This window comes from Mustela nivalis, assembly GCF_964662115.1.
Source record: "Mustela nivalis genome assembly, chromosome: 13".
NCBI classification, from domain to species: domain Eukaryota; kingdom Metazoa; phylum Chordata; class Mammalia; order Carnivora; family Mustelidae; genus Mustela; species Mustela nivalis.
The window spans coordinates 13,479,752-13,500,964 of NC_139032.1; the positions used below are offsets into that span (position 1 = coordinate 13,479,752).

The window sequence follows — 21,213 nt, forward strand, 5'->3', positions numbered from 1 at the left end:
TGAGAGGATATTTGGACTTAGGGGATTAAGACAATCATTATGTAAGACAACACACTTGAAACTCACATTTCTTGGCTTGCAAGCATGTTTAGCATGCAAAGCATGATGTCTTAAGACCCTGGTCTCGCTTTGAGAGGGATATCAGAGAAAAGCAAACTAAAATGGCAAGGCAAGGTTATTTTTACAAGGACCAGAGGACTGTATTTGTGACTCACAAATTCATTTCCTCTCTCAGTCGATGGAAACATTGTTGATGCTTCTAACAGTAGGAGAAAAGGTACTACTTTTCCTTGAAATATTGTCTCAGAGAGGCAGCAGGTGAACCAGGCAGATTTAGTATCCCTGGCTTGTAAACAGCCCGGTCCCTCTTAAAATACTCAAGTATCTTCCCAGAAAGGCCATTTAGATCCACAATCTTGAGTCATGGATCTGTTTGAAAATTCTACCAAGAAACACAGACACCAAGTTTTGCATGCAATTTCAGGAACTTATGGATCCTGGCTTAAGCGTTGTTGGCTTTGCAGAGGGGACCCAGCAGTGGGATTTCGTTTGCACTCCACCAAATTAATTTTAATTGATTGCAAAATGACCAATGGTTATACTGCACAGATCAGAATCTGGCTGCTCAAACATCTGTGAGCATGGTCTCTGGCAGGGGTTGTTAGCTGCATTGGGAATATTCTAATAGTTCCTCCATTGCTTTCCCACCTTGAAATGAACAATTTGCTCTCCTCCTGCAATGGTGGCAAATTTTGTAAGGTGTATTATTCTTCGGAGAAGAGGCTTCAAGTAACTATATCTGGTGATGTCCAACACCAATTCTGACCACACATCCTCCCCAAAATCAAATAAATGGAATTTACTTTCTCAATTCTAGAATCCACATGGCCACTTACGTAATTCAGAAGATCATTGCACTAGCTCATGATCTCCTTGAAAACCAGAACCATGTCTGCCTCACTTTTTGGGCTTACACTCAGCATGCCCAGGCCATGGGGGAAGCTCAGGGTCAAATAGACAAATCTGTTCACTCCTCTCAGTTCTCAATGGAGGATAACATAACCTCATAGATGCAAACCATGAGAGGCCTCTTGTATCAACTTTAATAGGTCTGTTTAATCTGGTTTCTCTTACATGTTATCCATCTAGCTCATTTTTTTTTTAAAGATTTTATTTATTTGACAGACAGAAATCACAGGTAGTCGGAGAGGCAGACAGAGAGAGAGGAGGAAGTAGGCTCCCCGCTGAGCAGAACCCAATGCAGGGCTCGATCCTAGGACCCTGGGATCATGACCTGAGCCGAAGGCAGAGGCTTTAACCCACTGAGCCACCCAGGCGCTCCCACCTAGCTCATTTTAAAAAGCCATTGATCCTTAGCTCTACAAATGCATGCCACTGAACCAGTAACTTCAGTATAAAGTCTGAAATGCTGTAATTCAGAGCTACATTAAATCCAGTTTGGCTTTCTGCAAGAGGGCTGTACATCACCGGAAGATTTGATCACTGGTTAGCTAGGACAACTGACTAGGGTCCTCAAAGATGCCTCTTTTAGTTCAAAAATTCTTGGTCCCAATTAACCAAGTGAAAAACTGTTACCTTTTTTAAAAGCCTCAATTTCTTTTCATCAAAGACCCAAATAAATATGCCTAGCACTTGAATACTAAAGGGCAATGCCTGAATATAAACACATATTTTGATATTTATCGATGGCACTTTTTCTTTTTAAGATTTGATTTGATTTGATTTGACAGAGAGAGGTCACAAGTAGGCAGAGAGGCAAGAAGAGAGGGAGAAAAACAGGCTCCCCACCAAGCAGAGAGACTGATTAGGGGCTCAATCCCAGGGCCCTGAGATCATGACCTGAGCCAAAGGCAGAGGCTTAACCCACTGAGCCACTCACATACCCCAATATTGCACTTTTTCTAACAAGAGTCATTACTTATGAAATCTCTGAAGTCTCTCATATTATTTTTGTCACCTGCTATAATCTAGCCCTTGAAAAAACTGGGTTATGCTGGTCCAGATATTCAAACCAATCTAATTTTCATGCCAACCAAATAAATAAACTGCAGAATAGCTGAAAATGAAACTTGTTTAAGCGTGTGTAATTTTAGCAGACATTTAAATATAACACAGATGGTAAAGGCTAATGGGTGGGGTGGCAGATTAACTATTTGTATTTAAATATTATAATATTTATAGCAGAATCACTTTTACAATGGCAATTATTAGTGCAAGACAACATTAGAGACCAAATATTTTAATATGTGGGTGATATTGCTAAGTACATGGGGTATGTCTAGAGGAGGGGTACCTTAAGAAACAGCACCCAAGTAAGGAAATACTTTTCTCCTAATAGTGGATGTAGAACCGTAACACTAGGGCTAGTCTTCTGCAAAGAAATGTTTTCATCAGTCCTTGCATTTCTATAAAAGAGCAGATGTAGTGCCACACAACAGAAAAATCTAAATCATATTTATTTGCATGGTATTCTAATTTGCATGCTTGAACACATTTTTAGTGACAGATAGGAGAAAGGGCATAAACATATTACGTAGCAAGGATCAACTACCATTTTTTAATTTTCCATGGATTGTACAAAGGGTCAATCTGAGAAATTTACAAAACACTAGTGTTTGAATTGAGCTCATCTGGGTTAGTTTGTATTTTTTTCTAGCTGACTCTTGAGCTCTAACGCTATTTAGTGAACAGATCTACTAAACTAAAGTTCAAGAATGTGTTAGGTTTCCTGTTAACTTTTGCCAAGGTTACATTACCAATCATTTCAGATATATGCAACCTGAGGTTCTGTGATCATTTAAGTCAAAACCATCAGGAAAAAAATTTATTCACGATAGATTAACCAACTGGAAAGCAACCTAAGTTCTATCATCTTGCTGTTAATTTAAATATAACATGAGGTCTGACTTTATAACGTATCTAAGCTAATAAAGTAGCACCTTGTTGCGGACAAAATGGAGTCCTGCATTTATGTCATAAAATGGTCTAACTTTCACTTCTAGGGTAAGAACAGAAATGTGCTCTGCGGGGAAACACACTAACCGTGCTCTTTGGTTTTGTATGAATTTAAAAAGTTTGTATATGGAAATAGCTATGGGTATCAAGTGGCAATTTTGTAATGTTGTTCACGTATGCTTGTTTTAAAAGACAAGAAAACACAAGAAACTGTCTTGTCAAATTTCAAGTTACTTTCCATACCAACTTCTATGCAGTTTCAGACTACACAATCTTAACAACCAACAACCACAACCATCAGTATCTCCAAAATTATAAGCTAATATTAATGGACAAAAATCACTGTAAGAACTTCACAAACAATTAAGCAAACAGGAATTAAATTAAGTCTCTGTGCACAATGTTTACATGATGTGGAAGAGATAAAACAGCCTTTCCAAGTTTTGACAGTTACCTAAAATGTACATGTCTTTGAAGTGGCCAGTATGGGACAAGATGTGCAAGGCTTTGCAGTATTGATAAATCAGGTTCTGAACTATGTTACTAACTCCAAAAAATACAATTTTAACACTGTATTTTCACAATGCTTAACATGTTGCCATTACATTACTTAGTAGACCTCTACCCATTTTTAGTTACTTGCAAAGAATTTCAATTCAATTGACTTTCCAAGTTTTGGAAGTCCTTATTCTAGGGCATTAAAACTAATAATAGTTCAAGAAAAATGAGAAGACAAGTTACAGACTGGGAGAAAATATTTGCAGAAGACATGTCTGATAAAGGACTGTTGTTCAAAACAGATAAAGAACTCTTAAAACAGTAAAACTGATTAAAAATTGGCCAAAGACCTCAAAGAAGATATACAGATGTCAAAAAGCATACAGAAAGATGATCCACATCATACGTCATCAGAGAAATACAATTAAAATGAGATACTACAGCACTCATTAGAACACAGACCAACACCAAGTATCGGTGAAGATATGGTTCATTCACACTGCTGGTAGGAATGCAAAATGGTGCACCGCTTTGGAATTACAGAACTAAATATTCTTACCACACAACCCAGCAATCACACTTAGTGTTTACCGGAAGAGTTGAAAATTTGTTCACGCAAAACTTGCACATTGTAAAGCAGATTTATTCATAATTGCCAAAACTTAGAAGCAACCAAGATATCCTGTTCAGTAAGTGAATGGATAAACTGTGGTACTTCCAGGTAACATGTTATTACTCAGTCCTAAAAAGAAATGAGCTACCAAACCATGAAAGGCATGGAGGGGACTTACGCATGTATTCCTAAGGAGTGAAAGAAGCCAATCTGAAAGGTTACATACTGCATGATTCCAACCATAGGACATTCTGGAAAAGGCAAAATTAAGAGTAAAGATCAGTAGTTGCCAGGACTTAGGGTGAGGTTGAGGAATAGGCAGATTTTTAGGGCAGTGAAAATACTATGTATACTGTAACGATGGATACAGTTGACCATACATTTGTCCAGGCTCATAAAATGTGCAATGCCCAGGGTGAACTGTCAACTACTAATCATGTGTTAACGTAGGTTCAACCGTTTTAACAAATATACCACGCTGGTGACGGATGCCAGCAGAGGCGGCTACGCACAGGTTGGGGCAGGGGAGACGGTATGTGGGGTATCTCTGTACTTTCCATTTTTCTGTCCATCTGAAAGCCACTATAAAAAGATAGCCTTTAAAGTTTAATAGGGCATACTTACTATGTGCCAGCCACTGTTACCATCCGTATTCCAGGGTCCATTATCTTAACCATTATGACATACTACTCAAACAAGTTCTTTCCTTCACAAATTATGCAAATTTTGCAGAAGTCCACTTTAGTTCAAATTGGAAGCTCTCGTTTTACAGAAAAGGCCCACTGAATAGACTGGAGGAAAGGATGAGCCTAAGATCATAGTTAATTCTTACCATGATCTGTCCCAGCAAAACATTTTCGGAGTAGGAGTGTGTAGACATGAGTCTATATAAAGAGAAACATGTGTATTCTTCAAATGTTTAAGATCTCAATGTACATTCCAGTTAAAGTCCAGTCCATCTTGCCCAAAGAACACTCAAGTCTAGTTAGCATGGAATCTTACCAGCTGCCTTGCACTTTCTCCGCAATCAGTTGATGCTCCTGACAAGTTAAAATCCTCAAGTCCCAATCTGTTCTAAATATTGCTTAAAAAAGTATGGAAACATTACCACCACCTCATGCTGCACAAAGTTACAGTTCAATGAAGGACCCATCATCTTATTAAATCTTATCCCCCAGATCCCACCTTGATTCAGATTTTAAAAATATATCAAGCAAATGTTGACAGAGTGAAGCACTGAGGGGAAATAAATGTTAAACTTTGAAAAAAAAAATATTGGCCTTCTTAATACTGTAATTTTCACCTCAGTTGTGGTTCTTCAGTATCTTCGTATTTCTGGATCTTATCTCATGGATTTCCCCCACTTGAAGCAAAAGTACCAGCACCTAATGGACTAGTGCAGATGATCACAAACCAGGGTATTTCCAATTCAAAATCCATCACTTGAAAGTCATGGTTCTGCTTTTGGCTTCAGCTACCCCATGGGCCCATCTCTACATTGAAACCAAACCCAAAACAGAAATAAAACTATGCCTGTTTTTGTACACAATTGTCATGTCTAAAGTGTCACCTATAAAGCAAAAGAATGGAAAAGGGAGACAAGCAATGGTAACTAAAATACCATTCCTTTCTCTTAAGTTCTAAGATGGTTGTGGTCTTAGAAAGTGCCTATTCACTTCTTCAAAAATAAACTGCCCACCGTGTACCATACTTGATGTTTCAAAAAAGTCAATGTATGGTTCTCACTTGAACATATCCTATTCAGGGACAGCAATTCAAAAAATTCACAATATAGCCATGCAAAATCTACATATGCAACTACAAAGGCTGAAACAATTTCTAACTATTCCCTTTTATGACTTCTAACTATGGCTTAAAAACCCAATGGACAAGTGGAAGCTTCCCTCTGTACATGGCTTTTATTATTTACATAATACAATATAGCATCAATGCTGAATAGCATGATTATGTGCAATACATAAATATGAACTATCTGTACACATCTGCAGATCTAACTCAGAACTAAGGTACATAAAATTGAAAGCAAAATCGAATGCTTTAATTAAAGTAAAAACTAGGACCGAACACTGCAATAAATCAGAAGTAGTGCCTCGTGTACATACTTAACTATTTACAGATGAAAACAGGCATTACCACAATACTAATCTAACTATACTCATTTATATATAAAAAACACAAGTTTCATACATCACAAAAACCTTCCATTATAACACAGAAGTGATATTACCAGACAAGCATCAGTGAAGTATACTGCCTCTTCTAGTTGTTATTGTACAATGCTGTAGATAATGCAGCCCATGCAATACACCCAAGAACACTAGAGTCCTACACCCAAGTACAATTAATATGATAAAGCGGCCCTCTGCACGTGGTGCTGGATACCACTAAGAAGTCTACTGCAGCCGTGTTGGTTAGGGTTCTCCATGCAGAAGGGTACAGTTACATTTAAGAACTGAAGTCTTTAAAAAAGCTTTAAACATTCTTTCTTGAACCAAAACATTCAACAAAAGATGCACATGAAAAATTAACTTTTCAGATACCTTTGCAACTTAAAATTCAGATGCATGTTATTCAATAGAGCTGCTGTATGTAAAAACCAAATGTAGTTTTAATTTCTTCTTGTAAACAAATTAATCCCAGTGCAGTTCTGTGCTACACAACATTTTTAGCAATGAGAGTAATGCAGACATCTTCTGGTGCAGGCTAGCACAATAAGCTTCAAAGATCACTCAAGACCCTGTGGGCCTGATGGCTTTACTCATGATAACCAGTTGCGATGTTTACCTTTCACAGAATGTCTTATTTGACAGCTTTTAGAAGACAAATTAACCAGGTCTACATATGGCACCAAATACTGGTTTCATGGAAAGGTCTGATCCTCTTTATAGTTTTCCTCCTGCTTCCAAAGAACATGTTGTGGAAATTAACAGGGTGAAGTTTAACTATGGTAGAAGTAGACTGCCAGTCCTTTTCTGGTGTACCATTTTTTAAAAAAATACAGGCACATAACACTAGCCGAAGATTATACCTTGATTACATTCCCAAAAGGCAGATATGCTGCAAACATGCAGAGATTTCATGTATTCTGTTTGGCACATGGGAACTAAATTTTGTCCCTATCTGTGTATTTTCAATTTGCTGTGCAGATTTCCATCCAATTTTATTCAGGGGAGGGCATATACATTTTGTAGGGCTGTATCTATCCATTTCTGCCTGTAACAAACACCCAAACATCCTAAAATTTCAATTATAAGACAGACAAGTGTAAAGTAAAACTCTGGAGAACATCAAAGGAAAATGGCCATGCATCTGCTCTTTAATGTTTTCCTACGATATATTAAAATAAAAACAAAGTTTCAGTCTCTTCACAAGTAGTCATTTATATTCTCTGGATTTTTTCAGCCACAACAACTGGATTCTCTTTTCTGATTTTTGCTGCAGCTTCTGCTTTGTAATCATAAGGACAGTTGTGCTTGTCAGAATAACGGTGAAGTCCACAAAACAAATTTCCACATCGGCAGTCAAACCCTGTACACACAAGAGGAAGTAGAGTCACTTGGGAATTTGCAGTAATTAAAAGGAAAGGGGAAAAAAGCCTCAGTCACTACAGAAAAGGAACCAGATTTTCATGGCTCTCTGCAATATTAAAGAGTCTGCCACTTTAAATTGTGAAAGAGCTTTCAGCCTCTTTTGACATAGTGAGAAATTTAACTAACTACCCTTCCATAAACTCCCGCAGATACCAGAGTAGAAATCACACAGGCTCTGGAGCCAGACTGACCTGGATGCCAATCCTCCTCCTACCACATATAAATTGGGTAAAGCATCCTCAAGAGAAAAATAGGGAAAGAGAACCATGGGGTTCTGAGATTTAAAGGAACAGTTAAGAATTTTAACTTTTTTCTGGCTGGCTCAAAGATGATGGTTATTGTTTCGTTCAGCTACCTTCCCCCCCCGAAGAACAAAGGAAGAATCAAAAAGGATGAATTTTTATCAGTCCAATAAAGCAAATTCAGAAGGCCTCAAGCTAGTAATAGGTTTTAGAGAATTAAGAGATACAAAATGGGACTCAAACACAACTTTTCCCCACTATCCTGCCCCCTTTCTAGTCCACTCTGTAAATTTTCAGTTCCTGAAAGTCAGGCATTTTGTTATAGGTGTATAAGACCAACCAGTCTCTTAGGAAGCTCCCAGTTAAATCCTAGCAATAAAATACACATTGTCTTCTATGTTCTGTAGTACCTGTAAGGCCAACTTTCTTTCTGCACATAAAACATCTGTTCTTCTTTGGTTTGGGCAACTCAGGAGCTTTTTCTTCACCTTGAGAAGTACTGGGCTGAGAAACTGATGGACTGGGCTGAGTGACAACTGAAAAACAAGGGTGAAAAATGAGGTATCTGTCAAAAGTTCACAATGACAATTAAGTAAAAAAAAAAAATATTTAAGAGAGACAGCAATATTTTTAGTGAAAACATTTATGAAGCCTTTCTTTAAAAAATGTGCTCTATACAGAATCTTCTACTTTAATATCAAAACTTCTTTCCAATCTGAGAATTTCTTGCAAATCAACACAAACTCACTCCTCTAAATGTTGTAAAATGATTATTACACTCAAATTCCTTTTAAGTCACTCTTAACAGCTAGTACTAGGGAACAATCCTAAGTTCTAAAGACCTGGAGATGTTGGTCACATGCCCAGTTTTTCCATACTGCACTTGCCTAAGGGCAAATTTCCTAATTAGGGCAGTTCACATTCATTATTACTGAGTAAATAAAGTTGCCAACTCCTAAGGTACTTGACTATAATAAAGTCAGTTTTATACTGATACAAAAGACAGACTATATAGATAAATCCAGCAAATTGCAACAAGTAAAACCTAAATCATTAAACCTTAATTAACTTCAGATCCCAACGTTTTACAATAATCATTTTGCCATTTTAATAAATGCTTTATATGGTAGAAGATCTGAACAGTTCTTAAAAAACTTTTCGAAAAGATCAGCAAACAAAGTCTTTAAGACTGTTAATAAGTACTTGTGAAATTTTGACCATTAAGGAGTCCACAGGCAAAACAAGAATTTTTAAAGCACAGCTTTTTTTTTTTTTTAAAAGATTTTATTTATTTATTTGAGAGAGAGACTGAAAGAGAACATGAGCGAGGAGAAGGTCAGAGAGAGAAGCAGACTCCCCATGGAGCTGGGACCCTGAAGCAGGACTCGATCCCGGGACTCTGGGATCATGACCTGAGCCAAAGGCAGTTGTCCAACCAACTGAGCCACCCTTTGTAAAACTTATCTAAACCTGGTGTGGAATTTAGACAATGAGAAATAGAATCTACTTTTAAAAAATCTGTTTCTCCACCTAAAAGGGCTTTAAATTTTAATTAATACAGGACATAAATAAAACTTGTCAATATGAAGCTAAAATTAAGAGTTCACCACATTACCACTAGGTATTTAAAACAAAATACCAAATTTAATTCTACTTTTATAAAATTCAACTATACCAGAAGCACTGAATTTTAGTATTAATCCAAACCCAAAGAATAGCGAAGTAATATATGCAATGCTAAAATCAGTGCTTAAACAAAAGGCCAGCACTAATGTATAAGCATAAATCCAAACTCTAGAGCAAGCGGAGAGGTTTCAGGGCAGCTCACTCTAAAATTCTCCCCAAATGTATAACTCTTTTACATTAGTAACATACTCAGACTAATAGCTTAATATTAGACTAAAAGAATAATATTCCACCTACTCTTTATCGAAATAATCTTCTAAGACAACCTTAATACAGTGTTCCCTGATGGTATGATGGTAAAGAATCTATGGGACTAGTTGGGGGTGGGTGGGTGACAGCCATGGCTCCATCAGAAAACTGAAGAGTGATTCCTGGGACATACATGGAAGAAGGGACGTTAACAAGGGGAAAATGATTCAGTAAAGGCAAAGAAGAACAAACTATAGAATGCTTACTATGAAGAGCAGCAGAGACTAGCTACAAATATCAACTGTGAGTACTGTTCCAAGGTCAAAAGTAATTTTGTGTTAAACCCGAACCAAAGCAAAGCCTCACAAACACACTAATATGGTCAGCTTTTTCAGAAGGATTGAACTTATTTCAAAATATTAAATATGGATTCACCTGAACTTAAGAATTTTTACCTTAACCTTACAGATTTAACACTGCTATAATTCACATAAGCTTTGTGATGTGATGTTAGCAAAAGCCAGCCTCCAAAGCAGATTACAAATCCACAAATACTATTCCCTCACAATAAAGTTTCATAATGTGCTTGCTCAGTCCACGCTGTGTACAAGAAAAAACGAGCCATGTGCCCTGAAGAGCACAGACCTGTTCCAGGGCCCAGTACAGGTAAATCAGAGCGAGCCAATCTCTGGCAGCACCAGTGCACTTCCCACTGTGCCACAGAAGCAGAGATGCGAAGCCACTCAATGAAACAAAATGCCCTTCCATAATGAGTTTTCAACTCATACAAAATCTGACAGGGATCCTACTCTTCAGTTTCAAAGTTTCTTAGTGTTCAACATGTTCTTTGTCCTCAATATTTTCTACAATATTGACAATATCAAGACTGATACTGCTTTTGATATAAAATTTTCTTCATGGCTTTGAAATTTAATCTATATAACTACCCGCTTATGAATAATACTTTTTGGTGATTTAAAGATCTTTAAAATATATTGGTAAACTACCTTTTAAGTTCATTACATTCTTAACAGTTCCAGTCCCCAGATTATAAATTTTGCTGATCTGTGGAGTGGGGTTAGGGAAGGGGCATGGGCAAAGAAAAAAGAAGAATAAAGAATGACCTGTTACACTTGAGGAACTTTGAAGATACTGGTTCTTGCTTGGCCTGTATTTTATAGCTTTCTCTCCAATTTAATCCTTCAACGGGAAGGAAATAATCCCCCACCAACTCTTCCTTATACTACTAAATCCAGAATGGAACTAGTATTAAACAAAAAGCATACCTGGCTCTGACACCTCTGTTTTCGGGGTAGTTATTTTGTCCTCTCTCGAAATGCTCATTTCTGTCATTTGCTGAGTTACAGGCAAGGCAGCCACAGGCACATTTCTATTTGAGTTCAAGCAAACATTTTTAAAGATGTTAAGGGTACTTCTTTGCAAGATAAGTTGTCAGTTCAACTTTAAATTATGTATTATTTCCAACATGATCAATGGAGCTAAATACTCTAAAAATTTTAAAGAGTGTTGGATGCCCAGCACACATGGTTGAGAATAAAGGAAACAATTTGATAAATGGCTCTTCAATTCACACTTGGATCGGTTACAATGTTCTACTATAGCCAACTGGGAACTTTTAGCTATGCCTGTAATTTAAGGGCAAAAGGGGCAGCTTTGTCAAAATGTCACATGTAGCATTTGAATGGAGTCTGCAGAGCTGTACTCTCTACAATCTCTAAACCTCAATTACAAGAAAATAAAAGCACAGCATTCTCAACACAGAATCCTGGAAGAGTATCACAGAGTGTGTTACAATATATATCTTTATTCAATGACCTGTAAGATCGTGTATTAAAAGGATCCTGGAGTCCCAGACTGTGCAACACCAGCAAAGCCAAGGGCATCTGATAAATTTAACATCCTTATATAAGAAAACTCATAATTAGCACAGTATGGGTAGCAGAGAGATCTTTAGTTCCTCCTTGCATTATTATAAAAAGCCTGAAATGGTGGATCTTACCTTGATTTTTCAGATGTGCTGCCAGCAGCACCTTCACAGTTGTTTAAACTAGTGTCTGCTCTCTGTACAGATGCAGAATCTGAGGTAGGACTGTTGGAACCACTAGCTGTTCCTATTTTAAAAAAGGATTTGTAAGAAAGAGCAAGACTACAAACACTCAGTATCAAGACTATTAATAAGTAACAAATACTTGCATTTAATTAGATTAGTGATTTAAGCACTTTCACTGCGCTGCAGAGTCCTATAATTAAGTGAGTATCCAAACAAAAGCATATATGAAAAAGTCACATCCAGTGAACCTAAGTATGAAACAAAAAAGCTAGAAGATGCTTGCAGATAGATAGTCATTCATTCCTGATGCAGTCGTGGCAAGTACTTGGGCTGTTGCTTTAATTTCAAGCTTTTCTCAGGTCTTCTCCCCTTGGGCTCTCAGCACTGACTCTCAGTCTTAGGCCCCAATTCTTGGTTCTATATTTTCTGTCCACCAGTTCTTCAAATGGGTTTTTTCCTTGGAAACTTACCCATTGGGCTCATTCTGCCACTATTCTGCTGCCTCTGAAGATGTTCTTTGTAGCAAACGGAACACATTCCATTTGTCCTAGGATTCCCATAAAAGCCACATCCTGTACTACACAGCATGGGCCCTGGAGTCTGGTTAGTCTCCTGAGCCATATTTTTCTGCTATAAACGAAACAAAAACAAAATTTTATTCATTAGCATGTTACCAAAGTAAAATCACTAAATTAGCATGATAGCCACCAGTGCACCTTTGTTACTTCTAAACACCAAGCGTATTTCTAACAAAGGCCCAAATTATGTTAATCATTAAAGAGCAGTCCAAGAAAATTATGACTGTTTTGTTTTTAAAGAACAATGGGCATTAAATAAACTGTCTTTTAACAAGAAGGAACTATAAGGACTTCACATTCTTTAGAACAAAAAAAAATTTTTTTTTTGCATTAAAACATTAAAATGTATTTATCACCACGATCTTTGTTTCTATTTCTGAAAAGGTCACTCTGCCAGATCTCGGAATTACATTTAAACCAATCTGGGCAATTGGCATTCTTAAAGTCACTTTCTGCTTTCCTATACTATAGACAGACCATATCAAATGGTGATTTTTTGCTAAAAATATATAAAATGGAACTTTCAAATGAAAAAAATCTACAAAGATCACAAGTATCAACTCTTGATAGCTACTGGTGATTCTTTAAACTGGTCACATACTGGATGGAGCTCTAAAGCATTCTTAAAATACCTTATAACATACTTGGGCCTCACCATAATTCAACAATTCTGCTATAGGGCAGAACAACTGTACTTTTAAAAATGTTGCAACACCTTTACAGAACACTGGAAAGAGAGCTGGTAGGTCACCTAGCCTTTCCTGTTACCTTAGCACCAACAAGCAAAGCTCTTTAAGAATTTAGGGGTCAGCCACTTATGAAATTCCTTTTAAAATTCTGCATTTGAGGTGTGGAATCTGGGTCTGAACACTTTAAAGTCAGTGCCCAGAACATGCAAATGCACAAATTATCAGCTACAGATTTCTCCAGCCAAAGGCTCTATTAGAACTTTTCACAAGTGCTTGTCTTCCTCACATCAGGAAATGAAACCTTTGAAAGCTGTTTCAATATGGCAAAATAAAGCAATGTGAACACACAACCCTTGGTAATTAATATTCATTGCTAGGTTACCAAAAAGAACTTTGTACAGCAAGCTACCTTGCTTTTTCATAAGTTTTAGCACCAATATAGTAATGCCATGCTAAATTTAGTAGATTTTCCCAAGTGAAAACACACAATGAAAAATTTAAACTGTGGAGAAGTTTCCATATCATCTTAAAATATCTATGTACAAAAAGTGTATTTGAGAGCATTTTAACAAAGGAAGATTTGTGGCCACCGTCATTTAAATATGCCTTAATGCTGAGAATGGAGGTTACTTACGATTTGTTAAGCTAAAAAACATTTCAAATAAGTGCATGAAAGTACTTCAAGCTGGAGCTTGTCATCTCCCAGAATTTCATATGGCTTTGCCCACTATCACACACACTAGAATACATTCTTTAGTAAGTTACTAAAAGTAAGTTTTAACAAGTATTTAACACTTTTTACCAAGACTATAAAAAAGAGTTGGAGGACTCATAAATATTGACCTGGCCAGAATCCTGCCAGTATTTCCCCAACAGATAAATGATAATAACCTTCCCTTTTGTTAGCAAAAAGAAGTATTTCAAGTCAATTAAGCTTATATGGAGGGTGATGGAGAACCACAACTTACTTCAAACAATGGTACTAATTTAGTAGACATGGTCTCTTTAAATAGTAAGTGGAATTTAGCTGACTCATTTTGGAGCACGGTAGTGTAAACATTTCAACATCACTTATGAAGTTTATTAATAAATATTTTTAGCTTGGTCTAAAAAATTTTAATATGTGCAAAAATGCTTCAAATAATAAATTATGTATTTATTTGCATGTGCCCCCCCCCCCCCAATGTGTGGTTATCTGCCCTATGCAAAGAGCTCCTTTCTGGAAGCCAGTTTAATTATGCTAGCTCAGTTTCTATACTAACTTCCAGGGTCATCTGACGATGGCTTTTTAATAGCAAACTGGTCTAAATTTGAGTCAACCCACGTTGACATTAGCGATTCCAATTCTTAAAATCTTTTCCTTTATATAAAAAAAAGGAGGAATCTCAATGATTTTACCCACTTCCACTTGCAAAGTATCCCACCTTCTCTTCTACTTTGAATTTACTATAAATAGCCTGCAACTGAAACCCAAGAAACACCAGGACATTAGTCTTCCACACAGCTTCCCATCTTGTATATTTCCCCCCCTAGAAAGCCAGCTTTTAAACGCCATCACATGTGCAAAGCTTGCCTTAATATTTCTCAGAAGCTTAGATCACATGGGCGGGCGCTTCAGCCTGTCACAAGGCTGCAATGTGACAGGCTGAGCTGGATGGAGGCTCTCACATAAAGCCTAGTCAACAGGGGCCTCTGAAATCAGCTTCTATTTATATCTTAGAGCCTGCCAACTCCTACACAACCCCAAGAACTAAGGATGCTGCGTTCATATATCTAATATAATAAGGAAGCAAGACAAAAAGATGCCAGTAAGGCCTCTGCAATGTTTTTTCTTGACGTAGTGAGGGCTAGCAAACAATCTCAATTTCAACTAAGATGCATCATTAATCACTCATGAAGCCAAAATGGTCAGGCTTGTTTATAAAAACCAAGCACAGCAGAGAGAGCACCGAGGCAGAAAGAATCCTCATGTTTAAATCCTTCTGCTCAGCAGCAATTTGAGGGAGGGAGTAGTTTGCCATTAGGTGCTGTTTCCCTCCTGCTTGGCACCATTTTAGAAAAATACAGTATCATTACTATTCAGTAACTTTAAAGTTTTGTTGTTAGAAACTTGTGCATTCCTGGGCCAGCTCTATCAGGTACAGAGGAAATGTTTATTTTTTTATTTTGTATAGCTTCTGAAATGTGTATTTTTACAGTTTGTGGCTTCCTCTAACTTGTAGTTTAAAGAAAACTAAATCTGGACATGTAACATAAAAACTCACCAGCCTCAAATATGAATTAAAAAAAAAAAAAAGGCTTTTACACCTTCCTATTTAGTTTTCAGGTGCACATGTTAGAAAATGTTAAGAATGCCTACTCACCTGGACTGGAGATCTGAGTTCTAGTCTAATTTACTTCTAACTAAAACCAGTGACCTTGGGCAAGTCCTTACTTTCCAGATCTCCCTTCTCTGTTTGCCAAGAGCAGGAGACTACTCTGATTTTTAAAGTCTCCCTTCTAGGCTTAAACCGGGCCTGAGACCAAAAAAATAGGGGAAAACTACAATAAATTCTTTATTGGGAAACAGTAGAAACAAAACAAACATGTAAGCTAAAAATTGCAATATTTTCACCCATTAAGTTCTGAAATCCTACTTTAAAAAGCTAAGGAATAAGATGAAATTTTAGTATTTTTTTTTAAGTCTGTAAATTACCTGAATGCCAGGTTTCAAAACCAGGAGTTCTGTGACCTACATACACTACTTTACCCTAACGTCCTTAGACCAGATTCTTAGGAGGCATCAATAAACACGGGCCTTTTCTCAAAACACAGCTCCACGGAGTGCGTGGAAGCGAGCAAGAATTTCGTTCACCAGCCTAAATGCACGAAACAAAGGGGAAGGTGCTCCATTTCCTTCATGAAAGGGATCTTGGGCGAATAACGCGGCGACGCTGGCAAAACTAAAACACGACGACAGAAGAGCCCCCTCCCCCACGTTCCAGCGGATTTCCGAGCAAGTCCGGGTCCCACTGGTCCCCCCCACCCCGAACCCTCCCCCCCTGCCCCTACGCCGAGGCCTTGCTCAGGAGAGCCCAGTAGGGCCTTCTCCAAAAACCACTGAGTCATGCAGAACAGCAGCTCCGCAGGCCAGGCCGGCCCCGCGCCGACCCCCGGCCCTGACCCGCTCCTCTTCCGAGGCGGCAGCTAACTGGAGAAGGGGGGGGGGGGCGTGCGGCGAGCAGGGGCTGGGGGCGCGGCCGCCACCGCGGCCCCTTTGTCTCTCCCGGTCTGGCTGCCCACGCCGGGCGCCGCGCCGAAGGCGGCCGGGACAGACCGAGGGAGGCCCGGAGCCCACACGCCGGGCATTGTTCTCCGGACCGTGCGGGTGCAGGAGAGCCGGGGGCGAGGGCTGCCGGACCTCGGGCCACGCCGACAGGATGACGCCTCCGTCTTTGTGCTTCCTGAGCAGGCGGGCGGGCTCCGCTCCCCCGGAGGCCACCGCTCGGGCTCCGCCAGAGGCCCGCGGCGGCCCGGACTCCCCCACCCCCCCCCCAAACCCCCATCCCCGGCCGGGCACGAGCCGCCGGGCGCCCTCCCCCAGCTCCGCACCACTCACCCTGCGGGGGCAGGAGTGCAGGAGCCGGGCTCGCGCGCGACGGCGGCGCGGTGGGGCCGGGCCCAGGCCTCCGGGAGGGGCGAGCCGGGCGCCCTGGAGCGGCCGCCGCGGGCCGGGAACGGGTCGGTGGCGGAGGTGGCGCTGCCGCCGCCGCGGGGTCCTCCTTTGTTCCTGCAGTAGCACCGAGCGTGGCCGGGACACGCCGGAGCTCGGGAAGTGGGAGGAGGGAAGCGAGGGGGGGCAGAGGAGGAGGCGGAGGGAGGACCGGAGGCCGCGGCGGCTAACGCTGCTCGCGGCACTCGCCCGTCGTCACCTCACGCCTCCAGCGGCGGCGGGTTGGGCCGACTCCGAGGGCGACCGGGACGCACGCAGGGAAGGCCTGGGCGCCGCGAGGGCCCGCCGGTGGTGTTCTCCGTCGCCTCAGCTACGGCCGCGGTAGTTGCTTGGCTCCCGGGAGCGAGCGAGCTAGCGAGCGAGCCCCAAGTCCAGGCGCACACAGGTCCGCGCTCCGGCCGACTGACGCTCTCTAGCGCCCGGCACTCGGGCAGTGAGGGAAAGAGGGAGGGGGGCGGGGTCAGTGCGTCAGCGAAAACCCCGACGGCGGCGACGAGGAGCGCGGTGACGTCGCGAGCCCGGCGCCCCGCCCCCGGGCCCAGTTCCCGGGTCCGGGAGGCGGGGTCGAGCTCGGCCGGGCTGCTTGTTGCGCGGAGCCGAGTCACTGGCCCGCCTGTCGGCACCAGGGTGGAGCTGGAAGGAGCGAGTCCTGTGGAGACTACGTTTCTATTTTTAACCCGATTGTCCGCCCTCAGCCTTCCTCCTTCCGATTTTCTCGCTCAAGCCCGCTTCTCGCCATCTGAGTTCTCACGCTTTGTCTCGAGCTCTTGGCAGACATTTCCCTTTCCTCCTTATTCCCCTAACCGCCGCCCTCCTCCGCCCCCCAACCCTCCCGGGGGTTAGCAAGAGGGATTCGCCTAGAGAAAAAGAAAAATAACCACTCGCCTGCTCGAGAAGCCTCCCCTGCCCCGTTTCCGTGAACCCCCTTTCCGTTCTAAAGTCCGGTCAGAGAGCATCGCCCGGACGCCGCCGGGAAGCAGCGGGGCAGGCGGCGCTCGCTCGCTCGCTCCCCCGCCCGCCCGCTCGCCCAAGGTCACGGGTGGTTGTGCAGAGTCAGGAAACTTGGGCCGATTGGCTGCCAGTCCCGGCCCCGGCGGCCCCGGCGTCGCTGTTCGGAACAAACTGTTTTGGCCAGCCTGTAAAATCCCTGGAAATCGACTCTTCCAGCACAAGCGTCCTGCACTAGGAAAGCACCAAATGTTCTGCTCAAGACATGGAGTTGCGGGACAAACAAGCTAGACCCGAAAGAGGACACGTTGCAGGAGGAAGTTCATCAGCAGGGAGGTATGAGGCAATGCAGAAGCGAGGCCCGGGGCCTGACCAGTTAGCAACTGGCGGCGAGTGAACTCCAAACACTGAGAACCTTCCCAAAGCACCACCAGCCCCACAATACCCCGCTTAGAGCTGACCTCTCGGGGTGGCTTAAGTTCACTTTAAAAGAACACAACACCGAGACCGATTTTGTAGGAAACAGTTGACCCACCGAATAAACAGAAATGATGTTTAGGGCTTACACGAGCCGCCTTTGGAATGGCGTGAGAGAGGTCCTTTCAGTCGTTCCCAAACTTCCCGGTCCGAGAAATCACCCGGGGTGATGATTTAAAAGATTTCCCAGGCCTCTCCCCTGGCGATGCTTTGCCTGCTTCTGGGGTGGAGCTCGGGAATCGGTCTTTTTAAGTAGCTCTCCAGGTGGTTCGTCTTTGCGATTCGGTGTAGTTCTGGAGAATGCTCTCCTGGCGCCCTGTGCCGGGATGGCCAAACACCACTGCGCTACAGTAAGCGCAATACCTAGGACTTAACTGAACGTTCCCTTTACGATTTAGGGCTGTTGTGTTAGAGACGGGGTGGTTTCAGTCGCAGTTCCCCTGACCATTGGACTTTATTTCCTTCGGTGAGTAAAGGAACTAGTAAAAACATAGCCGCTACCGTTTAGAAACTGTTTTCGGTGGTGAGTTTTCTCCATTGAGGGTCTCATTTAAATCTTTGCAGCAAGTCACTGAGATAGGTTCTATTTTATCCATTTTTACAGATAATGATTTAAAGGAATAAGTGAATTGCTTGAGGAGCTGAGGGACAGGGAAGCCGAAGAGAGGTGATTTTTACGGAGAACAAAAATAACTTCAAGATTCCCACCCTCCACCCCCTGAATTTTAGTTATTAAAAAAATGAAACAAGATAATTACTGAAGAAGCATAGTTAGGAAACAAACAAACAAACAACAACAACAACAACAACAAAACCAACCAAAGAGTAATAAGGCAAGCTGGTTAATTAATGTATTGCCTAATATATGTTATGTAGCCCCTTCTGCTAATTCATCCTCTCCATCCACGCGTTTATAATTTTCTCTATGGAACTGTTTCAACCAAGAATGTGGCTAGTATTGAACCTAATTTTAACAAGGTTCCCTTCCAGCAACTACTCTAGTTGCTCTCGAAGCGTGATCTCCAGACCAGCTGCATCAGCAAAACCTGGGTAGGTGTGAGAAATACAAATTCTCAGATCCCCACACCAGACCTATGGAATGAGAAACTCTGTGGATTTGTCTAGCGATCTGTGTTTTAAGTCCTCTGTGTGATTCTGATGCACACTCAAGTTTGAGAACCACTTATCCCTACTGTACGGTCAGATGACCTGTCTTTCAGATACTCATACCACGCGAAGAGAAAGGGTTCCAAAAAACCTGTTTTTTTCTCTCATATTATTAGTATAACAGATTAGGGGATATGCTTCTAAGGAGTTTTGTTGTTGTTGTTCTAAATTTTCAGGTGGACTTCTAAAGACAAACTACAAAACTCAAAGTATTTAATAGAATATTCTTAATATAAGTATGTAAAAGGGCTGTCACTCTGTGGTCATCAGAGAAGGCTGAAACCAGCCTCTGGAAACAAGTATCAGAGAAAATGGGCATGCTCAAAATGTGGTGTAATCAGCTAATTGTTCAAAATGCCTTTGTAGAATTTTGTTACATAGGACATACCAAGTGACTGATACTGATCCATTCCCAAGGACTCTTTGAAAATTATTTATTTAACTTATTTATTTCCATTAAAGTGTTTTGTATACTTACTGCATTTTAGACATCCACTGACTGGATGCTGAAATATACACTGGTAGGAAAAGTTGATCTTACCCTTGTTCCCATGGACCTTTCCGTCATGTTGGGGAGAAAGACATTAACAATATTATCATATAAATACATAATTATGAACTGGTAAATATTGGGGAAGAAAGATACAGAATGGTATAGGAGCATATAACCAATGACAATGAATACTGAAACTTCCTCTGGTCTAAATTTTATCACTGCTCATCCCCATCGCCAGTGGAGCCAGGCTTATTTCCTTAAAGTAGTTAACTGTAGTAAACTGGTATGTCCTGTGAGAAAGTTAGAACACTTAGTATTCTGCTTAAGAATTCAGGTAAAGGGACGCCTGGGTGGCTCAGTTGGTTGGACGACTGCCTTCGGCTCAGGTCATGATCCCGGAGTCCCTGGATCGAGTCCCGCATCGGGCTCCCAGCTCCATGCTTCTTCCTCTGACCTTCTCCTCGCTCATGCTCTCTCTCTCACTGTCTCTCTCTCAAATGAATAAATAAAATCTTTAAAAAAAAAAAAAAAAAAAAGAATTCAGGTAAAGTCATTGCAGTTTCGCTTAGATTTTTCTTTAAACTCTAGGCATGGACCAAAAGAGGGAATTGATAATGGTTGGAGAAGAGCAAATATAATTAAATTTCTTGAAAAGTAGAAAATGACATCCCTTAAAAACAGTGATAAAAGTTATTAGTCCTAAAATATAAAAGACATGGATATTTTAGCTTGACGTGTAACTTCCCATTATGGAGATAGGGATTGCTTCTTTTTTTTTTTTAATACAGTTAAATCTTTTTTTTTTTTTTTTTAAAGATTTTATTTACTTATTTGACAGAGATCACAAGTAGACAGGCAGGGAGAGAGGAAGGGAAGCAGGCCCCCTGCTGAGCAGAGAGCCCGATGGGGGACTCGATTCCAGGATGGGGGACTCGATCCCAGGACCCTGAGATCATGACCTGAGCCGAAGGCAGCGGCTTAACCCGCTGAGCCACCCAGGCGCCCCCCCTAGGAATTGCTTCTATGGCATTATTGTAATACCCTGTCATGGGTAACTTCATTTTCTCTCTGTGCTTCAGTAGAGCTTGGTGAAGCACAGAGTCTTTGCTAGGGTTTTAAAAATTGGTGCAGATCATTTGATGTTCCCATAGTGACCTTCCTCCTTTTTTTTTCTGCAGCCCCTTCCAAAATCTCAAAGATCAAAGTAAAGAGACTCAATTTTATTTTTATTATTTTCAAAATGATTGGGGGAAAGGATTA

At 41.0% G+C, this 21,213-nt stretch overlaps 2 protein-coding genes across 6 annotated transcripts in view; one reads left to right on the forward strand and one right to left on the reverse strand.

The window, feature by feature from the left end:
* Positions 1 to 5,987: 5,987 nt before the first annotated feature.
* ZFAND5 (zinc finger AN1-type containing 5) lies at positions 5,988 to 18,718 on the reverse strand. 3 transcript variants are annotated; one of them, XM_082696602.1, is made up of 6 exons: positions 18,380 to 18,718; positions 12,357 to 12,516; positions 11,836 to 11,947; positions 11,102 to 11,205; positions 8,351 to 8,476; positions 5,988 to 7,636 (listed from the first exon to the last, which is right to left on the reverse strand). In XM_082696602.1, the coding sequence occupies exons 2-6, from the start codon at positions 12,505 to 12,507 to the stop codon at positions 7,488 to 7,490; spliced, it is 642 nt and encodes a 213-aa protein (XP_082552728.1). In that variant the 5' UTR covers positions 12,508 to 12,516; positions 18,380 to 18,718; the 3' UTR covers positions 5,988 to 7,487. The 3 variants fall into 3 exon arrangements, with proteins under 3 accessions (XP_082552728.1, XP_082552726.1, XP_082552727.1); XM_082696600.1 differs by lacking the exon at positions 18,380 to 18,718 and adding an exon at positions 16,752 to 18,361; XM_082696601.1 differs by lacking the exon at positions 18,380 to 18,718 and adding an exon at positions 17,751 to 17,897.
* The window catches only part of TMC1 (transmembrane channel like 1), a 387,473-nt gene continuing 384,205 nt past the window's right edge, over positions 17,946 to 21,213 (forward strand). For 2 of the 3 annotated variants that reach the window (XM_082696595.1, XM_082696594.1), the window contains exon 1: positions 17,946 to 18,149. The gene's annotated coding sequence lies outside the window, so the exon portion shown is untranslated. The remainder of the gene's footprint in view (positions 18,150 to 21,213) is intronic. The other variant, XM_082696593.1, reaches the window with a different exon arrangement.